We start from the raw sequence: 24,287 nt of genomic DNA, 5'->3' as shown, positions 1-24,287 counted from the left end.
CCGGCACCATCAGAAAAACTGAAATTATTCGTTTTGTTGGCAGTTCCGAACATACCGTAATTCAAAAAAAAGGCGGCTACGGCATCGAAAAAATAATTTTTGCCCGCGCTGGGAGGAGAATGTATTAGCATGCTATTTCTTTTCGGAATTTTTTTATCCAATATGTTGACTAGAGTTTGCAAAAATCGACAAATAAGACCCTCGTTGTTTTCAAATTGATACATCAATAACTCGGAAGCTATTGAAACGGATTTATCGATATCGTAATAAACAGTTCCAGGCCCTCTAGCGTACGCGTTAAAATACGGTTGTACGTTAGGTTTGTTATAATATTCAACGAATTCATTAATACTCCAGTCCCGTATAATAGCGCACCAATTCCTAAGAGCTACTTTACATTTTTTGTCTTCTTCTAATATAGTATTTAATCGACTATTCAAATAAAATTCTTTGATGTTCGCGAAAGCGTCGGGCGGACAACAAGGATACTGGTACAGCAAATTTTTTAACGACGTTGGGTACACGCATACTGATTTGATATTGGAACTTCCCTCATCGTATCCGAGTTCTTCATCAACGGGAGAGTGGTTCGCATTGCCGTCTTGATGTTCTGCAAATGCACTGAGTTCTCTGGGAACGTCGTTCGGCATTTCATTGACGCATATTTCCACATTTCCTTCATGTCCCTGAGTCCTTCGAGATCCGACTTCCTAAATTTACGAAAAGTCAATATTATCCATATAATTAGGATCGTACATGTGGTCGAATATGTGGTCATAAGTAGCTTGGTTTAATAACGGATAGCATAATTTCACCAATTTTCTATTATGACGTGTATTTTCCCTATAGTGTTGGTATAAACAAAATTGACATTTTTTCGGCGCAGGTATTTTTCTAGTACCTTCGTAAATTTTTAGTTTATCTGACATGCTATAAACAAGGTCATTGAAATGAATATAAAAAGGAGTTGCTTCAAACAGTTCGTAATAGTTTTTATTATTTTGAAAAATTTGAAATTTATTTTCGTAATTTCGTACACTGGGCAAATGTCTGTTATACAAAATGTCAATTTCTGTGGTCCTAAATGTATATTCTTTTAAATGATTGGCATTAAAGCAATACGATGACCCATATTTTTTAACCATAGTCGACATGAACACTTCTTTTAGATACGAATGACGAACATATTGCAAATAACTTTTTACCACATACTTGTATAAAATTGCGTCCATCACGTAATCCTCCATAGGAACCGACGCCGTCAATTTGTTTGGGTTCCCGGCCGTCTGTAGAAAAATATCGCAGGATGCTTTCCCAGTCCGACGACGTGAGGCGTATCGCCCAAACGCGTCTTCGAAGGCGTCGTCGTCCATGTTGGCGATAGAGGACGGATCGTTGCAACCATATACACCGACAAGCCGAGTTTGACTGTCGGCAGACGTGGACGCAATGGACATGGTCGCCATGGGCTGTGACGATGACTGGGAGCTTTGGAGGGAACTGTCGCAACATAGTTTGTAGCTCTTTAGCAACTTCATCAACTCTGTCAGGTCCACGGGGGACAATAACGTCGCTGATGTATCGATCATTGCCTCGAAAATCGATGTCACAAAGTCGATCGACAACTCTTCGAAGCAAGTGCTCATAAATGGGCGAGCCACGAGCAACATGGCCTTGATTCTCTCCCTCATAGGAATATCCTCCATATTGCATTCCTCCAGTCTCTCGTCGCGTGCCAGGTTCGTAGTCATCCATTTCTTCGGGTTCATCATTGTTGCAAAATGTTCTGGGTGCCATAGCGATATCAAAACTATCCAAACTGAAATGTGATATTGCGTGCCCACATTCAGTTTGAAATCCGTCAGAAGTTGAGTGACGTGAACCAAATTGTCCACACTCAACTTCTCTGTCTCCATGGCTGTCCGAATCTGTAATAGTGGGATGTTGGTCAACGATGTTGACGTCGTCTTGGTCTTCTTCGTCGGTACAACAGGTTTCTCCACCTTCCTCTTCTTGCATGTAGATTCCATTGCCGAACATTCGGGGTTGTCTCCGTCCAACATACTTACAGTCAGCCTGGGTAGGTCTGTATAGTGTGTCAACGTTGTACTGAAGATGCATTGAACATTACGCTATTTTATATGCGTTTTTACTGTTCATACCGGACGCGAGTAATTCATTTAAGTAGAATACTTATAAAAAAAATTAGATAAAATGCATAATATACGTATTTTTATCACCGTATCGTATGCAATTCTAAGACCAGCGTATCATGTTTTTTATAAACGCATAATATTGCAATTTAATGCAAGGTCAATAGTGTCGATTTAAAATGATATTTTTATGATATGTTTTTATCATAATATATTTATGATGTTTATTAATTAATCTAACACACAATAACGGCTCCACGTGGAGCAATTAATTTTACATGGCCGCCCGTTTATGACGTCATCGCGCGAAGAAAAGAACTGGGTGCTTGCTCAAATTATTCTATAATTTCGACCACGACGACGACGACGACGACATACGCGGGTCCCCTCCTCTCTGTGCCATTACTTTTGCCGCGAATGTACAGCGGCCGCCCCTATGGGGCCATATGGCCGATGCTTAGTACGTTAATGCGGCAAAAGTAATGGCACAGAGAGGAGGGGACCCGCGTATGTCGTCGTCGTCGTCGTCGTGATCGAAATTATAGAATAATTTGAGCCAGCACCCAGTTCTTTTCTTCGCGCGATGACGTCATAAACGGGCGGCCATGTAAAATGATTATAAATTAATGAACCGGTGATATAAACGATCAGTGTGTTGTCCGCAATGGCATCTGCCGGTTTAACTATGTGTACCGGTCTTTTGGGTCAGGCACCCGTGGTTGGAAGTAAAAATGCAGAAACCTATGAAAAAATTCGTAATCAAGAGACGGCGTGCGATAATGGTGGTATCACGTGGTTTGGCAGTTCGTACACAGGACCGGGTAATAAGTTATATGACGCGAACAATAAATTTATCGGATGTTCGTTACCAAAAACTGAAATGGACAAGGTCACGTTCCAACACGATGTCGATTATAATAATATGACCAACCCGACAAAAGATCAAGTATGGGAGGCAGATAAAAAATCAATGTTGGCTGCAATGAATACTACAGATAAATACTATGGTAACGTTGCCACAATTGTCGGCCTTGGACTCAAAAACATAGCAGAACGTACACACGAAGCGATTACTGGCAGTAATAACGCAATATATCCACAGTGCGGTCGTGAACAACCAGGTAAGCATGCGTTATATTTCAGTAAACGTGTATAATATAATCTAACTCTGTGGCGTTTATTCGTAGAACAAAAGGACAACGACGCACAAGGAGCAGAGTCCAAGGGTAATGCAGAACCAGCTGATACAACAACAAAATCGACAAATAACATTGACTCGAGCCGACAACTGCGTACTGATCACCAGCACGTCGATAATTTCGATAATAATTTTTCAACTAGCGGTAATAATATGGAGACACCTACGTCGTCGTCCAAGAGGCCTGCTGATTCCCCAGCGGGGTTTTCATTTAGCAAGAAATCCAATATGGTTTTACCTGGTACTGCTAGCGCCACTGCTTCTGACAGTGATACGGGAAATCCCAGTCCTGAAAATGCTGTACTACCTAGACCCACACACATTACAACAGGCTATACTATGGTATTCAAAAAATGTCATTCATTTATATCATACGGATTGGCTTGGAAAATGTTGGACTTATCTTCTACGGTAAAAGGATTGCACGTAGTAACAACGTCGTTGAATCACATACCGGTTGAATATCCATTTTTGTATTTATCTCCCAGCGAATACAAGCTAGTGAGTAATACACCGGGTTCGTTGTGTAAACACGTAAAAGTAAATGTCGTAATGCGTAATCCGCGAACGGCATTCGAGACAAATGCAACAACGTCTAGTTTGGCAACGCTGAATCAAAATAAATTTGCCGTTGTCGCGCATAATTTAACTAACATTACTCGTGGTGTGAACTACAAATACGGTTTTGGAACTACAGATGCGATGAATCCGACATCGTGTACCGATGACAATGGTAAATATCAAGAAGAAACTATACAAGCGATGTACGGGTGTAAGTACGACGGAAAACCTATTTTTACCGGTGAATTTGACGGTATACCAAATTCTTTTTTTCACTTACCGTTTCACAACAATCATTATTACACGATGGTCGCGGACAAAGGACACAGCACAAAACTGGGTTGGCCGTTATTAAATGAACTCATCACGAAAATTGATGCTAGTTTCACAACCGGCAAAACTGTTGCCGAGTATTCTTACAGCCCTAAATTGGGATTGTTGGGAAAACCGATAGAAGGAGTGCTTAACGGGATTTCCGGAAAATCGATTACAGGGAATGACACCGTTATTATGGTGAACAAAAAAAATCGAAGAGCTGGATTCACACAAATCAAAATTGGTAAAAATACGGAAAAAGTAAACGATACGGAGACCAAAGAACTACGCGATGATACTTACACGAAATTGTTCGATAGCAAACGTTATTTTAGACCATTGGAATGCGGTCAATACATATGGCGTCACGGTGATGACAGCCCAGTCGAAAAACAACCGTCACTGCACGTGGGCATCTATCCGGTACACAGATTGACTACTACTAGTCAAGCAATAAAACCTAGCAGTTTCACTGACATTGAAGTCGTGTTTGAGGTCAACACTGAAATGGTTGTTGAATTCGGAGCACCGTTCCAATTCACGCACTTTGAGAAAATTCATATTCCATTCGAAGACGGTGTGATGCACCATAATTTATCTACTACACAGGGGCAATACTTTTTCCGTGACGATTTGTCGTCGATGTACAATCAATTTGTAACAATAGAATAATTAGTAAATAATAAAACACGATTCAATAATATGTAATATTGTATTTATTTAATAAATGATAAAAAAATAACGGAGACAGTTTTTTATTATACATTTTTAGGAATGGTGCGCTAATCCACGTGTACACTGATAAACGGTCCTTGAACGACGGGTCATTGATTATCGACAAATAGTGATTGGTCAATAATATTATGGGAGGCCCTTGTAGTGGAACATCGTTTTTGTATTTAACATGCACTCTAGTGGTATCCCCTCCTAATAATTCCTTCATTTTTTCCAAATGGTACACCTCGTAATTAGGTTCGTTCCAAATTACGAGACGTTTGCCGGCACCATCAGAAAAACTGAAATTATTCGTTTTGTTGGCAGTTCCGAACATACCGTAATTCAAAAAAAAGGCGGCTACGGCATCGAAAAAATAATTTTTGCCCGCGCTGGGAGGAGAATGTATTAGCATGCTATTTCTTTTCGGAATTTTTTTATCCAATATGTTGACTAGAGTTTGCAAAAATCGACAAATAAGACCCTCGTTGTTTTCAAATTGATACATCAATAACTCGGAAGCTATTGAAACGGATTTATCGATATCGTAATAAACAGTTCCAGGCCCTCTAGCGTACGCGTTAAAATACGGTTGTACGTTAGGTTTGTTATAATATTCAACGAATTCATTAATACTCCAGTCCCGTATAATAGCGCACCAATTCCTAAGAGCTACTTTACATTTTTTGTCTTCTTCTAATATAGTATTTAATCGACTATTCAAATAAAATTCTTTGATGTTCGCGAAAGCGTCGGGCGGACAACAAGGATACTGGTACAGCAAATTTTTTAACGACGTTGGGTACACGCATACTGATTTGATATTGGAACTTCCCTCATCGTATCCGAGTTCTTCATCAACGGGAGAGTGGTTCGCATTGCCGTCTTGATGTTCTGCAAATGCACTGAGTTCTCTGGGAACGTCGTTCGGCATTTCATTGACGCATATTTCCACATTTCCTTCATGTCCCTGAGTCCTTCGAGATCCGACTTCCTAAATTTACGAAAAGTCAATATTATCCATATAATTAGGATCGTACATGTGGTCGAATATGTGGTCATAAGTAGCTTGGTTTAATAACGGATAGCATAATTTCACCAATTTTCTATTATGACGTGTATTTTCCCTATAGTGTTGGTATAAACAAAATTGACATTTTTTCGGCGCAGGTATTTTTCTAGTACCTTCGTAAATTTTTAGTTTATCTGACATGCTATAAACAAGGTCATTGAAATGAATATAAAAAGGAGTTGCTTCAAACAGTTCGTAATAGTTTTTATTATTTTGAAAAATTTGAAATTTATTTTCGTAATTTCGTACACTGGGCAAATGTCTGTTATACAAAATGTCAATTTCTGTGGTCCTAAATGTATATTCTTTTAAATGATTGGCATTAAAGCAATACGATGACCCATATTTTTTAACCATAGTCGACATGAACACTTCTTTTAGATACGAATGACGAACATATTGCAAATAACTTTTTACCACATACTTGTATAAAATTGCGTCCATCACGTAATCCTCCATAGGAACCGACGCCGTCAATTTGTTTGGGTTCCCGGCCGTCTGTAGAAAAATATCGCAGGATGCTTTCCCAGTCCGACGACGTGAGGCGTATCGCCCAAACGCGTCTTCGAAGGCGTCGTCGTCCATGTTGGCGATAGAGGACGGATCGTTGCAACCATATACACCGACAAGCCGAGTTTGACTGTCGGCAGACGTGGACGCAATGGACATGGTCGCCATGGGCTGTGACGATGACTGGGAGCTTTGGAGGGAACTGTCGCAACATAGTTTGTAGCTCTTTAGCAACTTCATCAACTCTGTCAGGTCCACGGGGGACAATAACGTCGCTGATGTATCGATCATTGCCTCGAAAATCGATGTCACAAAGTCGATCGACAACTCTTCGAAGCAAGTGCTCATAAATGGGCGAGCCACGAGCAACATGGCCTTGATTCTCTCCCTCATAGGAATATCCTCCATATTGCATTCCTCCAGTCTCTCGTCGCGTGCCAGGTTCGTAGTCATCCATTTCTTCGGGTTCATCATTGTTGCAAAATGTTCTGGGTGCCATAGCGATATCAAAACTATCCAAACTGAAATGTGATATTGCGTGCCCACATTCAGTTTGAAATCCGTCAGAAGTTGAGTGACGTGAACCAAATTGTCCACACTCAACTTCTCTGTCTCCATGGCTGTCCGAATCTGTAATAGTGGGATGTTGGTCAACGATGTTGACGTCGTCTTGGTCTTCTTCGTCGGTACAACAGGTTTCTCCACCTTCCTCTTCTTGCATGTAGATTCCATTGCCGAACATTCGGGGTTGTCTCCGTCCAACATACTTACAGTCAGCCTGGGTAGGTCTGTATAGTGTGTCAACGTTGTACTGAAGATGCATTGAACATTACGCTATTTTATATGCGTTTTTACTGTTCATACCGGACGCGAGTAATTCATTTAAGTAGAATACTTATAAAAAAAATTAGATAAAATGCATAATATACGTATTTTTATCACCGTATCGTATGCAATTCTAAGACCAGCGTATCATGTTTTTTATAAACGCATAATATTGCAATTTAATGCAAGGTCAATAGTGTCGATTTAAAATGATATTTTTATGATATGTTTTTATCATAATATATTTATGATGTTTATTAATTAATCTAACACACAATAACGGCTCCACGTGGAGCAATTAATTTTACATGGCCGCCCGTTTATGACGTCATCGCGCGAAGAAAAGAACTGGGTGCTTGCTCAAATTATTCTATAATTTCGACCACGACGACGACGACGACGACATACGCGGGTCCCCTCCTCTCTGTGCCATTACTTTTGCCGCGAATGTACAGCGGCCGCCCCTATGGGGCCATATGGCCGATGCTTAGTACGTTAATGCGGCAAAAGTAATGGCACAGAGAGGAGGGGACCCGCGTATGTCGTCGTCGTCGTCGTCGTGATCGAAATTATAGAATAATTTGAGCCAGCACCCAGTTCTTTTCTTCGCGCGATGACGTCATAAACGGGCGGCCATGTAAAATGATTATAAATTAATGAACCGGTGATATAAACGATCAGTGTGTTGTCCGCAATGGCATCTGCCGGTTTAACTATGTGTACCGGTCTTTTGGGTCAGGCACCCGTGGTTGGAAGTAAAAATGCAGAAACCTATGAAAAAATTCGTAATCAAGAGACGGCGTGCGATAATGGTGGTATCACGTGGTTTGGCAGTTCGTACACAGGACCGGGTAATAAGTTATATGACGCGAACAATAAATTTATCGGATGTTCGTTACCAAAAACTGAAATGGACAAGGTCACGTTCCAACACGATGTCGATTATAATAATATGACCAACCCGACAAAAGATCAAGTATGGGAGGGGCTGCAATGAATACTACAGATAAATACTATGGTAACGTTGCCACAATTGTCGGCCTTGGACTCAAAAACATAGCAGAACGTACACACGAAGCGATTACTGGCAGTAATAACGCAATATATCCACAGTGCGGTCGTGAACAACCAGGTAAGCATGCGTTATATTTCAGTAAACGTGTATAATATAATCTAACTCTGTGGCGTTTATTCGTAGAACAAAAGGACAACGACGCACAAGGAGCAGAGTCCAAGGGTAATGCAGAACCAGCTGATACAACAACAAAATCGACAAATAACATTGACTCGAGCCGACAACTGCGTACTGATCACCAGCACGTCGATAATTTCGATAATAATTTTTCAACTAGCGGTAATAATATGGAGACACCTACGTCGTCGTCCAAGAGGCCTGCTGATTCCCCAGCGGGGTTTTCATTTAGCAAGAAATCCAATATGGTTTTACCTGGTACTGCTAGCGCCACTGCTTCTGACAGTGATACGGGAAATCCCAGTCCTGAAAATGCTGTACTACCTAGACCCACACACATTACAACAGGCTATACTATGGTATTCAAAAAATGTCATTCATTTATATCATACGGATTGGCTTGGAAAATGTTGGACTTATCTTCTACGGTAAAAGGATTGCACGTAGTAACAACGTCGTTGAATCACATACCGGTTGAATATCCATTTTTGTATTTATCTCCCAGCGAATACAAGCTAGTGAGTAATACACCGGGTTCGTTGTGTAAACACGTAAAAGTAAATGTCGTAATGCGTAATCCGCGAACGGCATTCGAGACAAATGCAACAACGTCTAGTTTGGCAACGCTGAATCAAAATAAATTTGCCGTTGTCGCGCATAATTTAACTAACATTACTCGTGGTGTGAACTACAAATACGGTTTTGGAACTACAGATGCGATGAATCCGACATCGTGTACCGATGACAATGGTAAATATCAAGAAGAAACTATACAAGCGATGTACGGGTGTAAGTACGACGGAAAACCTATTTTTACCGGTGAATTTGACGGTATACCAAATTCTTTTTTTCACTTACCGTTTCACAACAATCATTATTACACGATGGTCGCGGACAAAGGACACAGCACAAAACTGGGTTGGCCGTTATTAAATGAACTCATCACGAAAATTGATGCTAGTTTCACAACCGGCAAAACTGTTGCCGAGTATTCTTACAGCCCTAAATTGGGATTGTTGGGAAAACCGATAGAAGGAGTGCTTAACGGGATTTCCGGAAAATCGATTACAGGGAATGACACCGTTATTATGGTGAACAAAAAAAATCGAAGAGCTGGATTCACACAAATCAAAATTGGTAAAAATACGGAAAAAGTAAACGATACGGAGACCAAAGAACTACGCGATGATACTTACACGAAATTGTTCGATAGCAAACGTTATTTTAGACCATTGGAATGCGGTCAATACATATGGCGTCACGGTGATGACAGCCCAGTCGAAAAACAACCGTCACTGCACGTGGGCATCTATCCGGTACACAGATTGACTACTACTAGTCAAGCAATAAAACCTAGCAGTTTCACTGACATTGAAGTCGTGTTTGAGGTCAACACTGAAATGGTTGTTGAATTCGGAGCACCGTTCCAATTCACGCACTTTGAGAAAATTCATATTCCATTCGAAGACGGTGTGATGCACCATAATTTATCTACTACACAGGGGCAATACTTTTTCCGTGACGATTTGTCGTCGATGTACAATCAATTTGTAACAATAGAATAATTAGTAAATAATAAAACACGATTCAATAATATGTAATATTGTATTTATTTAATAAATGATAAAAAAATAACGGAGACAGTTTTTTATTATACATTTTTAGGAATGGTGCGCTAATCCACGTGTACACTGATAAACGGTCCTTGAACGACGGGTCATTGATTATCGACAAATAGTGATTGGTCAATAATATTATGGGAGGCCCTTGTAGTGGAACATCGTTTTTGTATTTAACATGCACTCTAGTGGTATCCCCTCCTAATAATTCCTTCATTTTTTCCAAATGGTACACCTCGTAATTAGGTTCGTTCCAAATTACGAGACGTTTGCCGGCACCATCAGAAAAACTGAAATTATTCGTTTTGTTGGCAGTTCCGAACATACCGTAATTCAAAAAAAAGGCGGCTACGGCATCGAAAAAATAATTTTTGCCCGCGCTGGGAGGAGAATGTATTAGCATGCTATTTCTTTTCGGAATTTTTTTATCCAATATGTTGACTAGAGTTTGCAAAAATCGACAAATAAGACCCTCGTTGTTTTCAAATTGATACATCAATAACTCGGAAGCTATTGAAACGGATTTATCGATATCGTAATAAACAGTTCCAGGCCCTCTAGCGTACGCGTTAAAATACGGTTGTACGTTAGGTTTGTTATAATATTCAACGAATTCATTAATACTCCAGTCCCGTATAATAGCGCACCAATTCCTAAGAGCTACTTTACATTTTTTGTCTTCTTCTAATATAGTATTTAATCGACTATTCAAATAAAATTCTTTGATGTTCGCGAAAGCGTCGGGCGGACAACAAGGATACTGGTACAGCAAATTTTTTAACGACGTTGGGTACACGCATACTGATTTGATATTGGAACTTCCCTCATCGTATCCGAGTTCTTCATCAACGGGAGAGTGGTTCGCATTGCCGTCTTGATGTTCTGCAAATGCACTGAGTTCTCTGGGAACGTCGTTCGGCATTTCATTGACGCATATTTCCACATTTCCTTCATGTCCCTGAGTCCTTCGAGATCCGACTTCCTAAATTTACGAAAAGTCAATATTATCCATATAATTAGGATCGTACATGTGGTCGAATATGTGGTCATAAGTAGCTTGGTTTAATAACGGATAGCATAATTTCACCAATTTTCTATTATGACGTGTATTTTCCCTATAGTGTTGGTATAAACAAAATTGACATTTTTTCGGCGCAGGTATTTTTCTAGTACCTTCGTAAATTTTTAGTTTATCTGACATGCTATAAACAAGGTCATTGAAATGAATATAAAAAGGAGTTGCTTCAAACAGTTCGTAATAGTTTTTATTATTTTGAAAAATTTGAAATTTATTTTCGTAATTTCGTACACTGGGCAAATGTCTGTTATACAAAATGTCAATTTCTGTGGTCCTAAATGTATATTCTTTTAAATGATTGGCATTAAAGCAATACGATGACCCATATTTTTTAACCATAGTCGACATGAACACTTCTTTTAGATACGAATGACGAACATATTGCAAATAACTTTTTACCACATACTTGTATAAAATTGCGTCCATCACGTAATCCTCCATAGGAACCGACGCCGTCAATTTGTTTGGGTTCCCGGCCGTCTGTAGAAAAATATCGCAGGATGCTTTCCCAGTCCGACGACGTGAGGCGTATCGCCCAAACGCGTCTTCGAAGGCGTCGTCGTCCATGTTGGCGATAGAGGACGGATCGTTGCAACCATATACACCGACAAGCCGAGTTTGACTGTCGGCAGACGTGGACGCAATGGACATGGTCGCCATGGGCTGTGACGATGACTGGGAGCTTTGGAGGGAACTGTCGCAACATAGTTTGTAGCTCTTTAGCAACTTCATCAACTCTGTCAGGTCCACGGGGGACAATAACGTCGCTGATGTATCGATCATTGCCTCGAAAATCGATGTCACAAAGTCGATCGACAACTCTTCGAAGCAAGTGCTCATAAATGGGCGAGCCACGAGCAACATGGCCTTGATTCTCTCCCTCATAGGAATATCCTCCATATTGCATTCCTCCAGTCTCTCGTCGCGTGCCAGGTTCGTAGTCATCCATTTCTTCGGGTTCATCATTGTTGCAAAATGTTCTGGGTGCCATAGCGATATCAAAACTATCCAAACTGAAATGTGATATTGCGTGCCCACATTCAGTTTGAAATCCGTCAGAAGTTGAGTGACGTGAACCAAATTGTCCACACTCAACTTCTCTGTCTCCATGGCTGTCCGAATCTGTAATAGTGAGATGTTGGTCAACGATGTTGACGTCGTCTTGGTCTTCTTCGTCGGTACAACAGGTTTCTCCACCTTCCTCTTCTTGCATGTAGATTCCATTGCCGAACATTCGGGGTTGTCTCCGTCCAACATACTTACAGTCAGCCTGGGTAGGTCTGTATAGTGTGTCAACGTTGTACTGAAGATGCATTGAACATTACGCTATTTTATATGCGTTTTTACTGTTCATACCGGACGCGAGTAATTCATTTAAGTAGAATACTTATAAAAAAAATTAGATAAAATGCATAATATACGTATTTTTATCACCGTATCGTATGCAATTCTAAGACCAGCGTATCATGTTTTTTATAAACGCATAATATTGCAATTTAATGCAAGGTCAATAGTGTCGATTTAAAATGATATTTTTATGATATGTTTTTATCATAATATATTTATGATGTTTATTAATTAATCTAACACACAATAACGGCTCCACGTGGAGCAATTAATTTTACATGGCCGCCCGTTTATGACGTCATCGCGCGAAGAAAAGAACTGGGTGCTTGCTCAAATTATTCTATAATTTCGACCACGACGACGACGACGACGACATACGCGGGTCCCCTCCTCTCTGTGCCATTACTTTTGCCGCGAATGTACAGCGGCCGCCCCTATGGGGCCATATGGCCGATGCTTAGTACGTTAATGCGGCAAAAGTAACCACGTTAAACGGGCGGCCATGTAAAATGATTATAAATTAATGAACCGGTGATATAAACGATCAGTGTGTTGTCCGCAATGGCATCTGCCGGTTTAACTATGTGTACCGGTCTTTTGGGTCAGGCACCCGTGGTTGGAAGTAAAAATGCAGAAACCTATGAAAAAATTCGTAATCAAGAGACGGCGTGCGATAATGGTGGTATCACGTGGTTTGGCAGTTCGTACACAGGACCGGGTAATAAGTTATATGACGCGAACAATAAATTTATCGGATGTTCGTTACCAAAAACTGAAATGGACAAGGTCACGTTCCAACACGATGTCGATTATAATAATATGACCAACCCGACAAAAGATCAAGTATGGGAGGCAGATAAAAAATCAATGTTGGCTGCAATGAATACTACAGATAAATACTATGGTAACGTTGCCACAATTGTCGGCCTTGGACTCAAAAACATAGCAGAACGTACACACGAAGCGATTACTGGCAGTAATAACGCAATATATCCACAGTGCGGTCGTGAACAACCAGGTAAGCATGCGTTATATTTCAGTAAACGTGTATAATATAATCTAACTCTGTGGCGTTTATTCGTAGAACAAAAGGACAACGACGCACAAGGAGCAGAGTCCAAGGGTAATGCAGAACCAGCTGATACAACAACAAAATCGACAAATAACATTGACTCGAGCCGACAACTGCGTACTGATCACCAGCACGTCGATAATTTCGATAATAATTTTTCAACTAGCGGTAATAATATGGAGACACCTACGTCGTCGTCCAAGAGGCCTGCTGATTCCCCAGCGGGGTTTTCATTTAGCAAGAAATCCAATATGGTTTTACCTGGTACTGCTAGCGCCACTGCTTCTGACAGTGATACGGGAAATCCCAGTCCTGAAAATGCTGTACTACCTAGACCCACACACATTACAACAGGCTATACTATGGTATTCAAAAAATGTCATTCATTTATATCATACGGATTGGCTTGGAAAATGTTGGACTTATCTTCTACGGTAAAAGGATTGCACGTAGTAACAACGTCGTTGAATCACATACCGGTTGAATATCCATTTTTGTATTTATCTCCCAGCGAATACAAGCTAGTGAGTAATACACCGGGTTCGTTGTGTAAACACGTAAAAGTAAATGTCGTAATGCGTAATCCGCGAACGGCATTCGAGACAAATGCAACAACGTCTAGTTTGGCAACGCTGAATCAAAATAAATTTGCCGTTGTCGCGCATAATTTAACTAACATTACTCGTGGTGTGAACTACAAATACGGTTTTGGAACTACAGATGCGATGAATCCGACATCGTGTACCGATGACAATGGTAAATATCAAGAAGAAACTATACAAGCGATGTACGGGTGTAAGTACGACGGAAAACCTATTTTTACCGGTGAATTTGACGGTATACCAAATTCTTTTTTTCACTTACCGTTTCACAACAATCATTATTACACGATGGTCGCGGACAAAGGACACAGCACAAAACTGGGTTGGCCGTTATTAAATGAACTCATCACGAAAATTGATGCTAGTTTCACAACCGGCAAAACTGTTGCCGAGTATTCTTACAGCCCTAAATTGGGATTGTTGGGAAAACCGATAGAAGGAGTGCTTAACGGGATTTCCGGAAAATCGATTACAGGGAATGACACCGTTATTATGGTGAACAAAAAAAATCGAAGAGCTGGATTCACACAAATCAAAATTGGTAAAAATACGGAAAAAGTAAACGATACGGAGACCAAAGAACTACGCGATGATACTTACACGAAATTGTTCGATAGCAAACGTTATTTTAGACCATTGGAATGCGGTCAATACATATGGCGTCACGGTGATGACAGCCCAGTCGAAAAACAACCGTCACTGCACGTGGGCATCTATCCGGTACACAGATTGACTACTACTAGTCAAGCAATAAAACCTAGCAGTTTCACTGACATTGAAGTCGTGTTTGAGGTCAACACTGAAATGGTTGTTGAATTCGGAGCACCGTTCCAATTCACGCACTTTGAGAAAATTCATATTCCATTCGAAGACGGTGTGATGCACCATAATTTATCTACTACACAGGGGCAATACTTTTTCCGTGACGATTTGTCGTCGATGTACAATCAATTTGTAACAATAGAATAATTAGTAAATAATAAAACACGATTCAATAATATGTAATATTGTATTTATTTAATAAATGATAAAAAAATAACGGAGACAGTTTTTTATTATACATTTTTAGGAATGGTGCGCTAATCCACGTGTACACTGATAAACGGTCCTTGAACGACGGGTCATTGATTATCGACAAATAGTGATTGGTCAATAATATTATGGGAGGCCCTTGTAGTGGAACATCGTTTTTGTATTTAACATGCACTCTAGTGGTATCCCCTCCTAATAATTCCTTCATTTTTTCCAAATGGTACACCTCGTAATTAGGTTCGTTCCAAATTACGAGACGTTTGCCGGCACCATCAGAAAAACTGAAATTATTCGTTTTGTTGGCAGTTCCGAACATACCGTAATTCAAAAAAAAGGCGGCTACGGCATCGAAAAAATAATTTTTGCCCGCGCTGGGAGGAGAATGTATTAGCATGCTATTTCTTTTCGGAATTTTTTTATCCAATATGTTGACTAGAGTTTGCAAAAATCGACAAATAAGACCCTCGTTGTTTTCAAATTGATACATCAATAACTCGGAAGCTATTGAAACGGATTTATCGATATCGTAATAAACAGTTCCAGGCCCTCTAGCGTACGCGTTAAAATACGGTTGTACGTTAGGTTTGTTATAATATTCAACGAATTCATTAATACTCCAGTCCCGTATAATAGCGCACCAATTCCTAAGAGCTACTTTACATTTTTTGTCTTCTTCTAATATAGTATTTAATCGACTATTCAAATAAAATTCTTTGATGTTCGCGAAAGCGTCGGGCGGACAACAAGGATACTGGTACAGCAAATTTTTTAACGACGTTGGGTACACGCATACTGATTTGATATTGGAACTTCCCTCATCGTATCCGAGTTCTTCATCAACGGGAGAGTGGTTCGCATTGCCGTCTTGATGTTCTGCAAATGCACTGAGTTCTCTGGGAACGTCGTTCGGCATTTCATTGACGCATATTTCCACATTTCCTTCATGTCCCTGAGTCCTTCGAGATCCGACTTCCTAAATTTACGAAAAGTCAATATTATCCATATAATTAGGATCGTACATGTGGTCGAATATGTGGTCATAAGTAGCTTGGTTTAATAACGGATAGCATAATTTCACCAATTTTCTATTATGACGTGTATTTTCCCTATAGTGTTGGTATAAACAAAATTGACATTTTTTCGGCGCAGGTATTTTTCTAGTACCTTCGTAAATTTTTAGTTTATCTGACATGCTATAAACAAGGTCATTGAAATGAATATAAAAAGGAGTTGCTTCAAACAGTTCGTAATAGTTTTTATTATTTTGAAAAATTTGAAATTTATTTTCGTAATTTCGTACACTGGGCAAATGTCTGTTATACAAAATGTCAATTTCTGTGGTCCTAAATGTATATTCTTTTAAATGATTGGCATTAAAGCAATACGATGACCCATATTTTTTAACCATAGTCGACATGAACACTTCTTTTAGATACGAATGACGAACATATTGCAAATAACTTTTTACCACATACTTGTATAAAATTGCGTCCATCACGTAATCCTCCATAGGAACCGACGCCGTCAATTTGTTTGGGTTCCCGGCCGTCTGTAGAAAAATATCGCAGGATGCTTTCCCAGTCCGACGACGTGAGGCGTATCGCCCAAACGCGTCTTCGAAGGCGTCGTCGTCCATGTTGGCGATAGAGGACGGATCGTTGCAACCATATACACCGACAAGCCGAGTTTGACTGTCGGCAGACGTGGACGCAATGGACATGGTCGCCATGGGCTGTGACGATGACTGGGAGCTTTGGAGGGAACTGTCGCAACATAGTTTGTAGCTCTTTAGCAACTTCATCAACTCTGTCAGGTCCACGGGGGACAATAACGTCGCTGATGTATCGATCATTGCCTCGAAAATCGATGTCACAAAGTCGATCGACAACTCTTCGAAGCAAGTGCTCATAAATGGGCGAGCCACGAGCAACATGGCCTTGATTCTCTCCCTCATAGGAATATCCTCCATATTGCATTCCTCCAGTCTCTCGTCGCGTGCCAGGTTCGTAGTCATCCATTTCTTCGGGTTCATCATTGTTGCAAAATGTTCTGGGTGCCATAGCGATATCAAAACTATCCAAACTGAAATGTGATATTGCGTGCCCACATTCAGTTTGAAATCCGTCAGAAGTTGAGTGACGTGAACCAAATTGTCCACACTCAACTTCTCTGTCTCCATGGCTGTCCGAATCTGTAATAGTGGGATGTTGGTCAACGATGTTGACGTCGTCTTGGTCTTCTTCGTCGGTACAACAGGTTTCTCCACCTTCCTCTTCTTGCATGTAGATTCCATTGCCGAACATTCGGGTTTGTCTCCGTCCAACATACTTACAGTCAGCCTGGGTAGGTCTGTATAGTGTGTCAACGTTGTACTGAAGATGCATTGAACATTACGCTATTTTATATGCGTTTTTACTGTTCATACCGGACGCGAGTAATTCATTTAAGTAGAATACTTATAAAAAAAATTAGATAAAATGCATAATATACGTATTTTTATCACCGTATCGTATGCAATTCTAAGACCAGCGTATCATGTTTTTTATAAACGCATAATATTGCAATTTAATGCAAGGTCAATAGTGTCGATTTAAAATGATATTTTTATGATATGTTTTTATCATAATATATTTATGATGTTTATTAATTAATCTAACACACAATAACGGCTCCACGTGGAGCAATTAATTTTACATGGCCGCCCGTTTATGACGTCATCGCGCGAAGAAAAGAACTGGGTGCTTGCTCAAATTATTCTAGTCATTAAAAGTTTAATTGTTTTGTTATTAATCTATGCTAAAAGTTATAACATAATTTTTTATTATTTAATTTTGTTAAATAAAAAGTTAATAATATTGTGTGTATTGATTCCCTTAAAGAATAATAATATTATGATAAATATGTTTGTTTTCTTAATAATTAAAATTATTAAAATTCAAGTATTTCACGTCATTATTCCCAAAACATATTTTTATGTTTATTCTACTTTTTTTTATAGCTGTCCACCCACGATAAAGCTCGTAAGTATAGATACTACTTTTTTTTATATAGATACCAGGCCACGAAAAAGGTCGGAAGTATAGATACTACTTTTTTTTTATAGATGCCAGGCCACGAAAAAGGTCGTAAGTATAGTTACTACTTTTTTTTTTTGCTTGTCATCCGCGAAAAAGGTCGTAAGTATAGATACTACTTTTTTTTATAAGTAGTAAGTCTTAAAAAACCCTGAAGTCATAATTTTTTTTAAAAACATTAAATAATATGTTTATGACGTCATCGCGCGAAGAAAAGAACTGGGTGCTTGCTCAAATTATTCTATAATTTCGACCACGACGACGACGACGACGACATACGCGGGTCCCCTCCTCTCTGTGCCATTACTTTTGCCGCATTAACGTACTAAGCATCGGCCATATGGCCCCATAGGGCGGCCGCTGTACATTCGCGGCAAAAGTAATGGCACAGAGAGGAGGGGACCCGCGTATGTCGTCGTCGTCGAAATTATAGAATAATTTGAGCAAGCACCCAGTTCTTTTCTTCGCGCGATGACGTCATAAACGGGCGGCCATGTAAAATAATGTGATATAATGTCGACTGCCCCAACGAAAAAGGTCGTAACTCGATTTTTTTCAATTCCGAGTTATTACCGCCATCGGATAGCTGATTTTTTTCTGTATCCCCCACGAATACAGTCGTATCTTAATTCACCCAAAGACATTAGAAATAAAATAATTTTTATAACTCACTGAAACATTGATACCCGACGAAAACAGCTGTATGTATAGATACGACCATGGTTTATAATCACGGTCCCGCGAATAAAGTCGCGTGTTTGGTATACCGTCAAATTCACCGGTAAAAATAGGTTTTCCGTCGTACTTACACCCGTACATCGCTTGTATAGTTTCTTCTTGATATTTACCATTGTCATCGGTACACGATGTCGGATTCATCGCATCTGTAGTTCCAAAACCGTATTTGTAGTTCACACCACGAGTAATGTTAGTTAAATTATGCGCGACAACGGCAAATTTATTTTGATTCAGCGTTGCCAAACTAGACGTTGTTGCATTTGTCTCGAATGCCGTTCGCGGATTACGCATTACGACATTTACTTTTACGTGTTTACACAACGAACCCGGTGTATTACTCACTAGCTTGTATTCGCTGGGAGATAAATACAAAAATGGATATTCAACCGGTATGTGATTCAACGACGTTGTTACTACGTGCAATCCTTTTACCGTAGAAGATAAGTCCAACATTTTCCAAGCCAATCCGTATGATATAAATGAATGACATTTTTTGAATACCATAGTATAGCCTGTTGTAATGTGTGTGGGTCTAGGTAGTACAGCATTTTCAGGACTGGGATTTCCCGTATCACTGTCAGAAGCAGTGGCGCTAGCAGTACCAGGTAAAACCATATTGGATTTCTTGCTAAATGAAAACCCCGCTGGGGAATCAGCAGGCCTCTTGGACGACGACGTAGGTGTCTCCATATTATTACCGCTAGTTGAAAAATTATTATCGAAATTATCGACGTGCTGGTGATCAGTACGCAGTTGTCGGCTCGAGTCAATGTTATTTGTCGATTTTGTTGTTGTATCAGCTGGTTCTGCATTACCCTTGGACTCTGCTCCTTGTGCGTCGTTGTCCTTTTGTTCTACGAATAAACGCCACAGAGTTAGATTATATTATACACGTTTACTGAAATATAACGCATGCTTACCTGGTTGTTCACGACCGCACTGTGGATATATTGCGTTATTACTGCCAGTAATCGCTTCGTGTGTACGTTCTGCTATGTTTTTGAGTCCAAGGCCGACAATTGTGGCAACGTTACCATAGTATTTATCTGTAGTATTCATTGCAGCCAACATTGATTTTTTATCTGCCTCCCATACTTGATCTTTTGTCGGGTTGGTCATATTATTATAATCGACATCGTGTTGGAACGTGACCTTGTCCATTTCAGTTTTTGGTAACGAACATCCGATAAATTTATTGTTCGCGTCATATAACTTATTACCCGGTCCTGTGTACGAACTGCCAAACCACGTGATACCACCATTATCGCACGCCGTCTCTTGATTACGAATTTTTTCATAGGTTTCTGCATTTTTACTTCCAACCACGGGTGCCTGACCCAAAAGACCGGTACACATAGTTAAACCGGCAGATGCCATTGCGGACAACACACTGATCGTTTATATCACCGGTTCATTAATTTATAATCATTTTACATGGCCGCCCGTTTATGACGTCATCGCGCGAAGAAAAGAACTGGGTGCTTGCTCAAATTATTCTATAATTTCGACCACGACGACGACGACGATGACATACGCGGGTCCCCTCCTCTCTGTGCCATTACTTTTGCCGCGAATGTACAGCGGCCGCCCCTATGGGGCCATATGGCCGATGCTTAGTACGTTAATGCGGCAAAAGTAATGGCACAGAGAGGAGGGGACCCGCGTATGTCGTCGTCGTCGTCGTCGTGGTCGAAATTATAGAATAATTTGAGCAAGCACCCAGTTCTTTTCTTCGCGCGATGACGTCATAAACATATTATTTAATGTTTTTAAAAAAAATTATGACTTCAGGGTTTTTTAAGACTTACTACTTATAAAAAAAAGTAGTATCTATACTTACGACCTTTTTCGCGGATGACAAGCAAAAAAAAAAAGTAGTAACTATACTTACGACCTTTTTCGTGGCCTGGCATCTATAAAAAAAAAGTAGTATCTATACTTCCGACCTTTTTCGTGGCCTGGTATCTATATAAAAAAAAGTAGTATCTATACTTACGAGCTTTATCGTGGGTGGACAGCTATAAAAAAAAGTAGAATAAACATAAAAATATGTTTTGGGAATAATGACGTGAAATACTTGAATTTTAATAATTTTAATTATTAAGAAAACAAACATATTTATCATAATATTATTATTCTTTAAGGGAATCAATACACACAATATTATTAACTTTTTATTTAACAAAATTAAATAATAAAAAATTATGTTATAACTTTTAGCATAGATTAATAACAAAACAATTAAACTTTTAATTAAACATAATTAAATAATGATAATAAAAAAAATGCTATAACTTTTAGCACAGATTAATAACAAAACAATTAAACTTATAGTTAAATAATGATAATAAAAAAAATGTTATAACTTTTAGCACAGATTAATAACAAAACAATTAAACTTATAGTTAAATAATGATAATAAAAAAAAAGTTATAACTTTTAGCAGAGATTAATAACAGAATAAAATAAAATAAACTTTTTACAACATAATATTCAAAAAATTATAATAATAAATAGTAAATAATTAAAACAAAATATAATAATATAATATTGTTATGTTGATTCAAGAGACTTATAGAAGTCGTGGTATGTTGATGGAACAAGTCCCATTGTGCATAGTGATATTATTATAATATAATATTTCCTCATGACTTTTTATAATGATAATACATTTTCAATTTATTCAATAGTAATTTATATTTTAATTTAATAACAAATTAAAAAATATAATATTATTGATTGGTTAAAATATAATATTACACAATAAATATTATTGTATAATCAAATTTTGAGTCAACAATTTGACTACAGTTTTAATTACTAGGGTTTTCAATATGAGTACCTTACTACAAATTGATTACTTGTCTTGTAATTTGTATTTAACATTATAATTACTAAGTTCATTATTTCATACTTAAATTTATACTTACTTCATGATTGGGAACTAATACAATATCATAATTATCTAGATCAACATTTGAATTAATTTCAGTAATATTTTCTACTAACTCATTAGCTGTTGAAGCATCCTTAAATTAAAATTAAATAAGACAAGTATTAATAATTACTATATTGTCTTAAGAAATATTTTTACATTAAAAAATTTATAAAAGTGATAACATAATACAAATAAATAAAAATATTAATATTATTATTGTATATATTTTAAAAATGTTTGCTTTATCTTATAATTACAAAATTCAGTATCTTATACTTAAATCATAACTTACATTATGATTAGGATCTAATAAAATATCATTTGAATAATTTACTGATCTATTATCATGAGTTGTATATTCCGGATCCTGATCGCTGTCGTAGAAGTCACTAAGATTGTCACAGCTACTAATTTGCCCATACTCATAAAAGTCAAGAACACTACTTGAACCGACTGATTCATCATCACTCTTAAATAAGTAATAATATAATTGGATTAAAATATTGGAACTATTATGTACTTTTTATAATCATAGATAATAATATTATTTTGTACTTACATTATTCATTTCTTAGCAGTGAATACAGCCGTGTTATATAACTAAAGTTAAACAATTAACACGTCTCACACTTAATCAAAAAAACTGTTTTCGAAGTAAAAAGTCTTCAGGTGTAATTTTCGTTTATAATCATGAAAATTATTATCATAATATTATTATTAATTTATCACGTAAAAATAAAATAATAGATAAGACTTTATTCGCGGGACCGTGATTATAAACCATGGTCGTATCTATACATACAGCTGTTTTCGTCGGGTATCAATGTTTCAGTGAGTTATAAAAATTATTTTATTTCTAATGTCTTTGGGTGAATTAAGATACGACTGTATTCGTGGGGGATACAGAAAAAAATCAGCTATCCGATGGCGGTAATAACTCGGAATTGAAAAAAATCGAGTTACGACCTTTTTCGTTGGGGCAGTCGATATTATATCACATTATTTTACATGGCCGCCCGTTTATGACGTCATCGCGCGAAGAAAAGAACTGGGTGCTTGCTCAAATTATTCTATAATTTCGACCACGACGACGACGACGACGACATACGCGGGTCCCCTCCTCTCTGTGCCATTACTTTTGCCGCATTAACGTACTAAGCATCGGCCATATGGCCCCATAGGGGCGGCCGCTGTACATTCGCGGCGAATTAATACTACAATTTGGGGCGATAGGGGAAGTACATTCAGATAGAGGGCTTCACTTTACAAATAAATTGGTAAAAGACCTGTTAAAATCACTAAATATACAAAGTACTAATTCCATAGCTTACCGCCCCCAGAGTCAGGGACAAACCAAAAAATTTAATGGTACTTTAATCGATATGATAAGTCATTTTGTACAGGAAAAAACAAATCACTGGAATCAATATTTAAAATATGTACTCTTCGGATACAACACATCGGTCAATGAAACAACAAATCAGTCTCCATTTTATCTATTGCACGGTTATCACCCAAAATCAATTTTCGATTATAATCTTATTAGCACAGATACAGCACCAGAAATTTTAAACGAATTAGAAAAATTAAATAACATAAGAGACGAGTTACCAAAATTACTGGAGGAAAAGTTTCTAAAAAATAAAAAACATTATGATTCACATAAAAAACAAATAAAATTTGTAATAGATGAAAAAGTCTTAGTTAAGATAGAAAATAAAGGATCGAAATTTGCATATAGATACGGGGGGCCATTCAAAATTATACGACAAATATCAGAGGTTACATATATAGTGGAAATAACCAAGAATGGACAGTTAGTTCATTACTATAAACACGTTAGTCAACTAAAAAAATTTAAAAGTCGAGAAAATAAAGAAATAACATAGGTAAGAAAAACAGTTAAACGCATTATATATATTTTAAGTTTGATATATTGCATATTAGTATAAATATATATTTTGGGTATATAGTAATTAATATTAGATATATAATATATAACCACAAAATTGATTAGAATATAAGGAGATCGCACTTGATATATTAATAATTTTTTTTTGTTGTTTGAAATGTAATATCCAAGAATTCATAATACATCATAATGCTAAAGAGGTCACAATTTAGGACTATAAAATATCAAATTAATATTTAATAATATGACTAATATAGTAATATGAACTGTTATATGTAAATGAATGAGAATAATAATAATAATTAACAAACGTAGGCTCAATATTTATAAAAAAA

The 24,287-nt window shown here is 38.1% G+C and overlaps 7 protein-coding genes and 1 pseudogene across 7 annotated transcripts; 3 read left to right on the top strand and 5 right to left on the bottom strand.

Moving 5' to 3' along the window:
• Nucleotides 1-374: 374 nt before the first annotated feature.
• On the bottom strand, nucleotides 375-2,101 carry LOC149060125 (uncharacterized). Its single transcript, XM_089216051.1, has 2 exons — nucleotides 1,213-2,101; nucleotides 375-710 (listed from the first exon to the last, which is right to left on the bottom strand). The coding sequence occupies exons 1-2, from the start codon at nucleotides 2,061-2,063 to the stop codon at nucleotides 506-508; spliced, it is 1,056 nt and encodes a 351-aa protein (XP_089072177.1). The 5' UTR covers nucleotides 2,064-2,101; the 3' UTR covers nucleotides 375-505.
• Nucleotides 2,102-2,796: 695 nt separating this feature from the next.
• Nucleotides 2,797-4,899, top strand: LOC149060124 (uncharacterized; the record flags this gene model as incomplete). The annotated part of the gene is made up of 2 exons (XM_089227813.1): nucleotides 2,797-3,274; nucleotides 3,341-4,899. Coding segments are annotated over 2 exons (2,037 nt in total), but the record flags the coding sequence as incomplete, so codon positions are not given.
• A 700-nt stretch (nucleotides 4,900-5,599) lies between these two features.
• LOC149060123 (uncharacterized) lies at nucleotides 5,600-7,326 on the bottom strand. The gene is made up of 2 exons (XM_089216050.1): nucleotides 6,438-7,326; nucleotides 5,600-5,935 (listed from the first exon to the last, which is right to left on the bottom strand). The coding sequence occupies exons 1-2, from the start codon at nucleotides 7,286-7,288 to the stop codon at nucleotides 5,731-5,733; spliced, it is 1,056 nt and encodes a 351-aa protein (XP_089072176.1). The 5' UTR covers nucleotides 7,289-7,326; the 3' UTR covers nucleotides 5,600-5,730.
• Nucleotides 7,327-8,021: 695 nt separating this feature from the next.
• LOC149060122 (uncharacterized) lies at nucleotides 8,022-10,105 on the top strand (annotated as a pseudogene).
• Nucleotides 10,106-10,805: 700 nt separating this feature from the next.
• Nucleotides 10,806-12,529, bottom strand: LOC149060121 (uncharacterized). The gene is made up of 2 exons (XM_089216135.1): nucleotides 11,644-12,529; nucleotides 10,806-11,141 (listed from the first exon to the last, which is right to left on the bottom strand). The coding sequence occupies exons 1-2, from the start codon at nucleotides 12,492-12,494 to the stop codon at nucleotides 10,937-10,939; spliced, it is 1,056 nt and encodes a 351-aa protein (XP_089072261.1). The 5' UTR covers nucleotides 12,495-12,529; the 3' UTR covers nucleotides 10,806-10,936.
• Nucleotides 12,530-13,124: 595 nt separating this feature from the next.
• On the top strand, nucleotides 13,125-15,227 carry LOC149060120 (uncharacterized; the record flags this gene model as incomplete). Its single annotated transcript, XM_089227802.1, has 2 exons — nucleotides 13,125-13,602; nucleotides 13,669-15,227. Coding segments are annotated over 2 exons (2,037 nt in total), but the record flags the coding sequence as incomplete, so codon positions are not given.
• A 700-nt stretch (nucleotides 15,228-15,927) lies between these two features.
• Nucleotides 15,928-17,622, bottom strand: LOC149060119 (uncharacterized). The gene is made up of 2 exons (XM_089216101.1): nucleotides 16,766-17,622; nucleotides 15,928-16,263 (listed from the first exon to the last, which is right to left on the bottom strand). The coding sequence occupies exons 1-2, from the start codon at nucleotides 17,614-17,616 to the stop codon at nucleotides 16,059-16,061; spliced, it is 1,056 nt and encodes a 351-aa protein (XP_089072227.1). The 5' UTR covers nucleotides 17,617-17,622; the 3' UTR covers nucleotides 15,928-16,058.
• Nucleotides 17,623-18,994: 1,372 nt separating this feature from the next.
• Nucleotides 18,995-20,500, bottom strand: LOC149060118 (uncharacterized; the record flags this gene model as incomplete). The annotated part of the gene is made up of 2 exons (XM_089227794.1): nucleotides 18,995-19,956; nucleotides 20,023-20,500. Coding segments are annotated over 2 exons (1,440 nt in total), but the record flags the coding sequence as incomplete, so codon positions are not given.
• Between the last annotated feature and the right edge of the window lie 3,787 nt (nucleotides 20,501-24,287).

This window comes from Diuraphis noxia, unplaced genomic scaffold (assembly GCF_037042655.1).
Source record: "Diuraphis noxia isolate RWA-SAM2 unplaced genomic scaffold, SU_Dnox_SAM2 contig0001, whole genome shotgun sequence".
In the NCBI taxonomy this organism is placed as follows: Eukaryota; Metazoa; Arthropoda; class Insecta; order Hemiptera; family Aphididae; genus Diuraphis; species Diuraphis noxia.
This window is presented reverse-complemented; position numbering and strand designations above follow the sequence as displayed.

Bases quoted from the DNA above. Each gene is read 5' to 3' on its own strand.
- LOC149060125 (XM_089216051.1), bottom strand. From the start codon at position 2,063: ATGTTGGACGGAGACAACCCCGAATGTTCGGCAATGGAATCTACATGC. The intron at 711-1,212 runs GTATGTGGTAAA...TCGTAAATTTAG, and splicing joins ATGGACGCAATTTTATACAA to GAAGTCGGATCTCGAAGGAC.
- LOC149060123 (XM_089216050.1), bottom strand. From the start codon at position 7,288: ATGTTGGACGGAGACAACCCCGAATGTTCGGCAATGGAATCTACATGC. The intron at 5,936-6,437 runs GTATGTGGTAAA...TCGTAAATTTAG, and splicing joins ATGGACGCAATTTTATACAA to GAAGTCGGATCTCGAAGGAC.
- LOC149060121 (XM_089216135.1), bottom strand. From the start codon at position 12,494: ATGTTGGACGGAGACAACCCCGAATGTTCGGCAATGGAATCTACATGC. The intron at 11,142-11,643 runs GTATGTGGTAAA...TCGTAAATTTAG, and splicing joins ATGGACGCAATTTTATACAA to GAAGTCGGATCTCGAAGGAC.
- LOC149060119 (XM_089216101.1), bottom strand. From the start codon at position 17,616: ATGTTGGACGGAGACAAACCCGAATGTTCGGCAATGGAATCTACATGC. The intron at 16,264-16,765 runs GTATGTGGTAAA...TCGTAAATTTAG, and splicing joins ATGGACGCAATTTTATACAA to GAAGTCGGATCTCGAAGGAC.